This window comes from Saccopteryx bilineata, chromosome 3 (genome assembly GCF_036850765.1).
Source record: "Saccopteryx bilineata isolate mSacBil1 chromosome 3, mSacBil1_pri_phased_curated, whole genome shotgun sequence".
NCBI classification, from domain to species: Eukaryota; Metazoa; Chordata; class Mammalia; order Chiroptera; family Emballonuridae; genus Saccopteryx; species Saccopteryx bilineata.
The window spans coordinates 117,220,945-117,232,442 of record NC_089492.1 but is presented as its reverse complement, the minus strand read 5'-3'; the positions used below and the strand labels follow the sequence as shown (position 1 = coordinate 117,232,442).

The 11,498-nt window shown below is 36.7% G+C and overlaps 1 protein-coding gene across 3 annotated transcripts in view; it reads left to right on the top strand.

The window, feature by feature from the left end:
* The first annotated feature begins 258 nt into the window (after positions 1–258).
* The window catches only part of PUS10 (pseudouridine synthase 10), a 77,852-nt gene continuing 66,612 nt past the window's right edge, over positions 259–11,498 (top strand). Inside the window, exons 1-4 of one of the 3 annotated variants that reach the window (XM_066267197.1) lie at positions 259–439; positions 4,357–4,497; positions 6,989–7,252; positions 8,571–8,657. In XM_066267197.1, the coding sequence (XP_066123294.1) occupies positions 4,372–4,497; positions 6,989–7,252; positions 8,571–8,657 (477 nt within the window). In that variant the 5' untranslated portion in view covers positions 259–439; positions 4,357–4,371. The other 2 variants (XM_066267196.1, XM_066267198.1) reach the window with 2 other exon arrangements.

Below are 11,498 nucleotides of genomic sequence, written 5' to 3'. Positions count from 1 at the left end.
ACGACCGGCAGAACACCGAGCCCCCACCCCCTCTGCAGTCAGGACGTGCTGGTGGTGCTTCGCCAGCGGGGACCAGAGGTCAGCAGGATACCAGTAATCCATGGGAGCGAAATGCTTTCTTTTTATTTGCCATAGGAAGAATTTCCATTCTAAACCTCCTTGATAAGTGCTCATCGATATTTCTGGCAGCGGCTACAATGCCTTATATGTCGGAGGCCCACTGGAACTTCTCTGACTAGTCCGGCTCAGGTGCGGGCTTCTGTCCCTCTCACTCCTACACTCGCGGTAGAGGAAAGGTGTGTGGCGGCAGTCCAGGCAGTTTTACTGATTTTTCTACAAACAAGCAGGGGACAGTTCATTCAGACCTTCCGAGAGGGGGCTGGTACTTTCGTTCTAAAGCTCTCGTTTCCTTGGGGAACAGAATTGCTAGACGCAATAGGTGCGTTGTCTTTAGTCTTCCCCATTTCCTTTGAGGGCCAGAAGGGGTTAAATCTCAGCCTCCGGCTTCGTGGGAGAAGGTGAGGCAGGGAGGTCTGAGGTGAGGGTGTGCCACCTGAGTGCAGCAGAGGTGTGGATGGAGGCGATCGTTTCCTTCCTGCTGGAGCGGCTTTGTTAGCAAGGAGGGGTGAGTGGGAAGTTTCTTGGACTTGATTAAAGCGGGGGGGGAGGGTCTTGTTTGTCCTAAAAAGAGACGCGAGGTTAGATCTTGGGTGTAGGGGAGATCCACAGCTGATTGTATTGGTAGCGAAATACAGTTGTAAGCGCCTCCTTTAGAAATCCACACCCTGCCCCCACCCTACGAAACAAATGACACCCTTCAGTACGGAATGAGTTTTTAAAAGATCACGGGATGTGAGACAGCCTGGTCATTTTGGTGCTATTTAACATGCCTTGCTTCTTTTCTATTTCCATGTAACGATTTCTGTAATATTCCGAGAGGAGAAAAGAAAGTTTATCCTTTTCTTCAGTAAACCGTAGACTGGGCTAGTTATCCTTCGTTTGTGGAGAAGGGACTCTATCCCCTTAGGGATCCTGACACGTGGGAGGAGGTTCTGTTGCAATCACTTGTTCCAATTCTTTCTGTAAACTAAACACGTAAACCAAAATCAAAAATACTGGCAAAGGTAACCAACAATGAAAACCTTCCTGTGTGGGTTACATTTCTCATGGCTTGCTTTCAAGTTTAATAAACGTCATATGGAACAACTGACTTCTGATACTTTAAGAAATTGCATCTTTTCAGCGCTGTACATTAAGAAAAACAGCTAAATTAAGGCCTAAAGTATTTTTCTCCTTTTAAAGTTAACGTGCTTAAGAAGTCGATAGGTATTGCTAGGTGAAAATGGGGAGAGGTTTGTAAGTCCATTCAGTGAACATACTCAGGGTTTTGTTTTGCTTCAAACCCCTTCACATTACTCAAGACAGGTTTCCTAATTTTCAACAGGTTTGGGAACTTTTCAGAGCCAAGAAATTATAATGTATCATTTATTAACCTTACATGATACCTTTATCTCTAGTGAACCTACTGGAGAAATAAACAGTGTCTTAAGTCAAAGGAAAGAAAGTAAACATTTTTTGAAACTTTAACTGAAGTCCCCAGGGAAATCTTCCATACAAAGTGTCCTTTTTAAGAACTTCTTCCTTGACTTATTTATTGGGGAAGAAGGGTTGTTTCTTTGAGCTAAAGGTTAATTCTGAATTAAATGAAATCCTTGACCTTAATTAATGGAAAGAAGGAGAAAAGATAACATAATATAAAAGGTGAAGCAGAAACAGTTTCTCTGTGAGGGGAGTGCAGTCATTATTTTGTGTCTATTCTTGATGTTACAAACATTCAGAAACTTGAAAGTTAAGTAGTGTATTTAAAGGGTTGAAAAACACAAACTTATTATAAAAACCACATCTTCAAGTAAGCAGTTGCTAGGAGCTTCACACTCCCACAAATTTAAACAAGTTTATTTCAGTTATGAAACCAGAAATTAAAAAGTGCCACTGTCTTTTATCTATGTGACCTCAGTTATACTATGCCACAACATTGCCATGCAATCACATTCCTAGTACGTCATTTTATTTTTTAAATTTATTGATTTGAGAGAGAGAAACATTGATTTGTTGTTCTAATTATTTATGCATTCATTGGTTGCTTCTCGTATGTGCCCTGACCAGGGATCGAACCCACAACCTTGGTGTATTGGATCATGATGCTCTAACACTGAACTACCTGGCCAGGGCTGCTAGTTCCTCATTTTAAAATAATGTGGACTGATTTATTAACCAGAAGACCATCTATTTTTGCCAAACAGAATGATTAGGTATTAGTACCCCTCCTTCCTGGCAACAGAGAATTATATTGGATTTCTTGGGTTCTCTAGTATTTGTTTCTAAGTTAATTTATTCAAATTGCTAATGGTAACAAATTGATTCAAACAGTAATTACTCTAAAATATTTTTCATTTAGCCTGACCAGGCAATGGCGCAGTGGATAGAGCATCGGACTGGGATGCGGAAGACCCAGGTTCGAGACCCCAAGGTTGCCAGCTTGAACCTAGGCTCACTTGGTTTGAGCAAAAGCTCACCAGCTTCACCAGCTTGGACCCAAGGTCGCTGGCTAAAGCAAGGGGTTACTCAGTTTGCTGAAGGCCCGCAGTCAAGGCACATATGAGAAAGCAATCAATGAACAACTAAGGTGTTGCAATGCGCAACGTAAAACTAATGATTGATGCTTTTCGTCTCTCAGTTCCTGTCTGTCTGTCCCTGTCTATCCCTCTCCCTGACTCTCTCTCTCTCTCTCTCTCTGCCTCTGTAAAAAAAAAAAAAAAAATTTAACTTTCTTTTTTTTTAAAGATTTTATTGATTAATTGTTAGAGAGAGAGTAAGGAGGGAGGAGCAGGAAGCATCAACTCCCATATGTGCCTTGACCAGGCAAGGCCAGGGCTTCAATCCAGCGACCTCAGCATTCTAGGTTGATGCTTTATCCACTGTGTCAACACAGGTCAGGCTTAACCTGTTTTGGGTTTTTTTTTGTGGGGTTTTTTTGTGTATTTTTCTGAAGTTGGAAACCGGGAAGCAGTCAGACTCCTGCATGTGCTCGACCGGGATCCACCTGGCATGCCCACCAGGGGGCAATGCTCTGCCCATCTGGGGCGTTGCTCTGTTGAGACCAGAGCCATTCTAGCGCCTAAGGCAGAGGCCCCAGAGCCATCCTCAGTATCTGGGCCAACTTTGCTCCAATGGAGCCTCACTGCGGGAGGAGAAGAGAGAGACAGAGAGGAAGGAGAGAAGGAGGGGTGGAGAAGCAGATGGGCGCTTCTCTTGTGTGCCCTGGCTGGGAATCGAACCTGGGACTCCTGCACGCCAGGCTGATGCTCTACCACTGAGCCAACCAGCCAGGGCTTTAACCTGTTTTTGTTAGAAGTTTTACTTGTGTATGAAAGAAGCAGTTATTATTTTGCTAAGTTGTCATTTAGTTATATCATCAAATTAAAAGTGATCTTTTTGGATCCACTGATCAATTTGTTTTGAATACTTGACTGCTTAACTATCATTAAGGTTAAACAAGTATATAATACAAAATTATATGGTATTTTTCTAACAAACTCATTTTTAATTTCTAATAGGAAATGTTTGTTGAGTTTACTACTCTGTGGCCCTGGGCAGTGGCTCAGTGGATAGAGTGACAGCCCAGCATATGAATGTCCTGAGTTTGATTCTGGATCAGGGCACACAGAAGCTATCTGCTTCTCCCTGCCTCCCTCTACTCTCCCCTTATCCCTCTCACAGCCTGTGGCTCAGTTGGTTTGAGCATAGCCCCAGGCATAGCTGTTTGGTCCCAGAGTGTCAGCCTCAGGCACTAAAAATAGCTCGGTTCTCAAGCATCAGCCCCAGAGGGGGCTGCGGGATGGATCCCAGTGCAGCACATGTGGGAGTCTGTCTCACTATCTCCCCTCCTCTCACCTAAAAAAGAAAGAATTTACTACTCTATGTTCTCAAATAATACTAAATGTTACAAAATAAAAGCAAAAGTTAACTATGTACTCTTGTTTTTATTACCCTTCTAAGAGACAGCCATTCTTTATTATTTTTATTTCTTTTGATTGATTTAATTATACTGATAATCTTTATCATAATTCAGAATGCTAATCTAATTCCTTGACATTGAGAAACTTTTCTGATTCATCTAATAAATTTCTCTCAAGTTTATGTTTCATATACATATAATGAAAGGAACATTACTGGAGAGTACAAAATAGTGTTTTCAAATAAAAGCTAGTTTTTATCCTTAAAGGTGATAATACATTTGTCTGTGAAAGTAAAACACAAGAAATGTTCATTAGTTTTATTTTTATTTCTTTGTAGTTATAATTATTCAGTATGTTTCCACTGACTGAGGAAAACAAGCATGTGGCCCAGTTGTTGTTCAATACTGGTACATGTCCAAGATGTATCTTCAGATTCTGTGGTGTGGATTTTCAGGCACCTTACAAACTTTCCTATGAGGTATTTTCATTTTTTTTTAAAGTTAGGAATGTTTATTTTTAAATGAATACCTGTACATTTGAAGACAAGTGTTTGTCAATAGCTATTAATTAAATTTAAAAAAACAATAAAATAACTACTGATAATGCTATAAGTAAATAATTACTATAATAAAATGATTGCTGATATGAAATTTATATTATCATAAAATGTACATTTCTCCTTAAGTGATTATATCTGACCTATAATATAGTGGGATCTTTGTGGAGCAATTCTGTGGTGTATTTAATGATTGTACAGACCTTTTCTAAAGAGTGTCTAGACAGCGTATCCCAAAGTAGTGCTTCTCACTAGATATTAGTAAATTGTAACAAGGGAATTATAGTCCTTAGATCTGTTAAGTGGAAGCGTTGTGGATTTGGTTGCATTTTTTTTCCTTTTTCTGTTTTCTATATTATTATTTTATTTATAAATAGGTATTTACAACCCTCTAGAAGTAAATGCTATGAAAGTCATTATTTACTGTTATTAATAACAACAAAAGTAATATACAGAGATCTTTGACATTTATGGTAATATTCAGAGAGCTTGGACATTTAATAGTATATTCTCACATAAAATACATAACATTTTGTGAAATATACTTGATTCTAATAGTGATGTTCTTTTCAGAGGTAGATAGTAATTATATATATGTAAATATATAGCTATATGAACAATACACACACACACAAACTCAGTTTCTTATAATTTTTAAAAATTGCTCAGTAGTTAGCCATAGTGGTCTTTTTTCCTATGTATTAATTGTTTCTATAATTTTGAAATAATAATTATATCTAATATCCATTTAGCATCATTATATGTCAAGCTCTCATATAAACCTCAGAGTTAACCTATTAGGTAAGTACATACTATGATTGTCTCTATTTTCAGATGAAGAAACTGAGGCACAGAGAGGTTAAGCAACCTGTCCAAAGTTACACAGCTATTAAGTGAGCAAGCTAGGATATGAACTCTCTGTCTGAATCCAAAGCCTAGAATTTGGAGCTAGAAGACATGGATTTGAATCCCAGTTCCACCACTTTCCATCTTCAGTTTTCTCCTCTGTAAATGGGAATGATGATAACATCCACCTCACAGGATTTTAAGGGACAATATCTGATAAAGTATGTGAAAACATTTTGAAAACTGGAAATGGTACACATGTTATGATAATTAAATGTGTATATTTATATACACGATGACTATGAAGTAATAAGACTTGTTTTGTGTAACTTGTCTTAACACATTTTTAAAGACAGAATCTATTATTCTGTGCCTATATTGTAACATTTAAAATATATATTATATAACATGACAGTGTTACCAACTTTTCTTTGTATCACTTTATGTAAATAAACATGAAAATATATGAAGACTTTTTTTTGGAAAATGTACTTAAATTTTGACCTGTTCTATTCATATAACTATATGTATACATATATATGTACTGTTATACTGACATATCTTAGGTAATAATAAGCATATTTGTGTGGATCATAACATACCTGTTTTTGTATATATGTATAAGTATTTCTCTGTTAAAGACAAAATAGGAGAGCTAATGTTTTAATAAAATGACTTAAATTTGTTTGAGTGAAAGACTTTTCCTTTTACAGTCAGTAAATTGTAATCTGAGTGAATTTGAAAGGATATTTATACAACAACTGAATAATAAAGCCTGTTTAATTTAGACAAAATAGGAGGAAAGTCCTCTGGGTATTTAAATGAGTAGAGTATCTGAAATGTGAGAATGGTTTCAAAGGAATGCCACTTTTAACATTCTAATACAAAAGCTGACAAAAATTAGACACAACAGAATGTAGTTGAGGGCTTTTTTCAATTAATGTATATAAATGGTTTTTAATTATAGTGCCAAATTTCAGCATTGCTAATCTTTTTACCTTTGTTTCATAAATTGTCTTGAAATTATTTTTACTTAGACTTCTAATCTCTAATTTTTCAGATTTCACATTAAATAAAAGTTGTACATAAGGTTTTAGTGGTTGTGAAATGATTAAATAACCTAGCAATAATGGAAAATCAGTGTGTATTTCTATTTGTTAATAATTAGAATTTAAGAGTATTCCTTTTTCCCCTTCCCCCTCCATCTCCTCCTCTTCCTTTCCTCTTCTTTTTACTGAAATTAGCAAGTGAATGACCCCACAAAGAACTACAAGCCAAATTAATAAATTTCTTAATGGAGCCGTTTTGCTTCAGGTTTGGGACTTTAGCTTCACTGATATATGAAACTCTTTTGAAAAAATGTTCACATGTTTATTATGGAATTAGGTAATTCTCTTTTAAATTACCCAGAAAGCCAATGGTTGCTAATAAAATTAATTCATTGCTCTAGAATTAATATAGTAAATCAACATTAGGCAAGTCTGTGATATGTCATAATATTCACTCCTGTTTTCATACTTCATTTTACCCTTGGATTATTACTTTTTTTTTTTAATTGACTTTCTAGGATTTACTCAATGAACTACAGAAATTTCTGAAAACTGAAAAAGGTGAATTAATTTTGGAAGTTCCAAACCCTCCTCCCAAGAAAATTCGACTACTGGAGCTAGAAGATGGGATTGATGGGACTGGTAATCTGAGTCAAAACGGAGAAGGAGGGGTCTCCGTTATTGAAGATGGAGGCATTGCTTCCAAGAGCTCAAATTCAAATGTATGCAATGTATGCCTAGGAATTCTTCAAGAGTTCTGTGAAAAAGAGTTCATTAAAAAGGTAAATAATCTGTCTTTTTTTATTATATGTGCAATTATGTAGAGATTTTCAGACCTAGAGTTCTTGTATCTACAGGAATAAGCCTGTATTTCAACTTGTTTCACACTAATGGATTATTAAAATATTTTCTTAATTTATTTAAAAAATTGAAAACCCTGTTTAATCTCAAATTATCTTGTTATCAACATGATATCAGAAAAGTAATGAAATCTGTATTCATTCATATATTTCAGTCATGAGTGCTATTCTTTTTTTTCTTTTTGGGGGGTATTTTTTTGAAGTGAGGAGGGTGAGGAGGCAGACAGACAGACTCCCACATGCGCCTGATGAGAATCCACCCCGCATGCCCACCAGGAGGTGATGCTTGGCTCATCTGGGGCGTTGCTCTGCTGCAACTGGAGCCATTCTAGCACCTGAGACGGAGGCCATGGAGCCATCCTCAGCACCCGGGCCAGCTTTGCTCCAATGGATCCTTGGCTGCGGGAGGGGAAGAGAGAGACAGAGAGGAAGGAGAGGGGGAGGGGTGGAGAAGCAGAGGGGCGCTTCTCCTGTGTGCCCTGGCTGGAAATTGAACCTGGGACTTCCAAATGCTGGGACAATGCTCTACTGCTGAGCCAACTGGCCAGGGCCTCTTTTTTTTTTTAATATTTATTTTATTGATTTTAGAGAGAGAGGAAGGGAGAGAGGGAGAGAAAGAGACAGGAACATTGATCTGTTTCTGTATGTGCTCTGACCAGGGATTGAACCAGCAACCTCTGTGCTTCAGGACGATGCTCTAACCATCTGAGCCATCCGGCCAGAATTATAAGTGCTATTAAATTGAAAAATATATTGCAGTTTTCCCTTTGCTATATAACATAAGTAAGAACTTAGAGAAAAGTTCTTTCTTAGTCATACCTATTAGTGTCTAGAAAGGCCTTATGGAAGTTACATGTTTGAATGTAGGATTGCCTTTTGTGTCCAGCTGTCAAGAGTTCCATATTTGACTTTACTTTGTTTAAAATCTTTTTAAAATTATGGGGTAATTGAATAAAAAACTATTTTGAAATTCCGCAGATTGTTCTGCAGGTGAGTCCTGGCTGTTTTGGTGATGTCAGACTTCAGGGTCATAGTTAGCAAATATTTGATTTCAGGATGTTTATGAGAGTTCCCTACTCAAAGGTGAAAGTTTAAAAGTTTTACAGGGTCATCTCCTGGACCAAAAATTTATGTTATGAAGATTAGTAAAAAAAAAAATATTTTTTTTTTAGCAATTCCTGGGAATTTATAGAAAACATTTTTATGTAATAAAAATAACTTTTATTTAATACTTTTTTAGGTGTGCCAAACGGTTGAGGCCTCTGGATTTGAATTCACCAGCTTAGTATTTTCAGTCTCCTTCCCACCACAGCTATCTGTAAGAGAGGTAAGGTCATTTACACACATAAAACTACATATAAAATGCACACTAGAAGTTTCTCAGAAAATATAAATGTAGAAATATTCCTTACCATATTATATATTTTTATATTTTGTGTACCTATTGAATGAAAGTATTACATTTCTATAGCTATTTAATAATATTGAGTGAATGGATGCAAAAAGGAATTAACTAGTTCAGATTAGTGTATTCATCACAAGACTGCCATCCTTTTAAAAGGCCCTCATTCAGTAGAAGCCATTCATAGAAGATAAGCTTTGTGTGGTCAGAGAAAGAGAATTGACCAGGAATCCAGAGACTTGAGTGTGGTGGGGGCAGGGAGGAGAAGTGTGCATTTTATAATGATCTAGGATAGGGTTATTTGAATTATGATGAACCTTCTTGTTTTCTGGAGTAAAATATAAAATGGTAGCATCTCTTTTAGTCAATGGTAAACGGGGAAATAGTCTTATGTCTATTTTAACTTTTTTCCTTATTGAAAAAGAATACTCATTACTGTAACATTCATGTCAAAGCTGACATGAAAACAAAACTATTTTTGTTAATACTGTTACATGAAGTATAGGGAGCATGGTCTCTGAAATCTCAAATTACAAGTTCTAAACATACCCATTTGTATGTATAAGATATCCTTTTGTGCCTGACCAGGCAGTGGCGCAGTGGATAGAGCATCAGACTGGGATGCAGAGTACCCAGGTTCAAAACCCCAAGGTCCCTAGCTTGAGCTCAGGCTCATCTGGTTTGAGCCCAAGATTGCTGGCTTGAGCAAGGGTCACTTGCTCTGCTGAAGCCCCCAGTCAAGGCATATATGAGAAAGCAGTCAATGAACAACTAAGGAGCTGCAACAAAGAATTGATTCTTCTCATCTCTCTCCCTTCCTTCTTGTCTGTCCCTATCTGTCCCTCTCTCTGTCTCTGTCACCAAAAAAAAAAAAAAAAAATCCTTTTGTGAAGAATCCCAAAGCATCACCAGAACATTGTCTTATACCATCACCTTCTTTGGTTGAGCATGTTATTAGCCTCTAGAAGGCTGAAATTGATTTAAAACTATTTGAATAATAGATAAGAGCTGGGAAGTGAAAAAGAGGAGACGACGTTAAGTGGTACCTCTGTTGATGACAAGATAACTGAGCAAATGAAGGAATAAAGGGAATGATGATGATATACTGAGGCTTATACCCACTTACGTCATTTTCTAGTCAATCATCAAAGCATTTCTCACTGATAGGTCATCTTCAGTGTCTAGTTTTGGTAGAGAAAAACAGATTTCCAAAAGCTAAGTGACTCACAAAAGTTACAGTGTTTGAGTAACAGAAATAGGAATGAGAAGTACAGTTGACCCTTGAACAACAAAGGTTTATACTGAAGGGCTCCACTTGTACACAGATATTTTTTTCTTTTTTCTTTTTACGAAGACAGACAGAGAGAGAGAGAGAGGGACAGATAGGAACAGACAGACAGGAAGGGAGAGAGATGAGAAGTATCAATTCTTTGTTGTAGCACCTTAGTTGTTCATTGATTTCTTTCTCTTGTGCCTTGACCGGGGGCTACAGCAGAGCAAGTGACCCCTTGCTCAAGCTAGCGACCGTGTGCTCAAGCCAGAGAGCTTTGGGCTCAAACCAGCGACCATGAGGACATGTCTATGATCCCACACTCAAGCCAGCAACCCCGTGCTCAAGCTGGTGAGCCCGCGCTCAAGCCTGATTAGCCGGAGCTTAAGCCAGCAACCTCGGGGTTTCAAACCTGGGTCCTCTGCATCCCAGTCTAATGCTCTGCCCACTGTGCCACCGCCTGATCAGGCTACACAGATTTTTTTTTTCTAAAAAAACTTTGTGTATTTTTTCTTCTTTATGATTTTCTTAATAACATCTTTTCTTCAGCTTACTTCTTGTAAGAATACAGTATGTAATACATATAACATACAAAATATGTGCTAATCAACTGTTTATATTATTGGTCAACAGTTGGCTATTAGTAGGTTTATTTTTAGGGAGTCAAAAGTTATCCATGGAGTTTTGACTGCAGGGGGAAAAGGACACCTCTTTCACCCTCTCTTTGTTCAAGTGTCAATTGTACAATATATTTTCTGAGTGTGGTTATATATCTTACCACCAAACTCCTCTCAAAGTTTAAATTTTAACATTAAAATTTGTGTTATTCATATTTATCACTTATGTGATGATTTTAACAATATTGATTTAATATTTATTGAATACTTATGGAGTATTTATATTTCATTTTAGAAATAAAAGATATTGTTTTAAAAAATAGAATTATTCTGCTTCAACTCTACTTACTTTTTGTAATTGATTTTAGCCGCTAGACTAGCAGAAACAGGACTGTTTCTATTATTGAGGAATCAATACTTTCTACAAGTTAGTTTGTTAAGTGATTCATTGTTTTACTTTTTGTTAATGAGTAGTGTATTTTTACCCATTCATATCTTAAGAATAATAACTATTCAAAAAATACAGTTTTATATGCAGCATACTATTTTCACAACCCACATTTCTTCAGCAAATTGTGCTTATGCTTCATTTTATTATGTTTTGTTATTTTATTTTATTGTTGTCTTTGTTACTTTAGCGTTGAGATATGTTATGGGGCAGACTGGATATAAATTGTTTTTCAAACGAGGTAACTTATTTGTTACAGTTCCCAGTTTAAATAATTTACACATCTTCAGACTATTATTGCATTTTGAATATAAATTCTGTAACTTATTTGGTAACATGTTTTTTCTACAATGTGGGTTTTCAACTTAAGTCTTATAAAACTTAGAACTTATTTGTCTGTGTATAGAGTAAATATATTAATATCCATGACA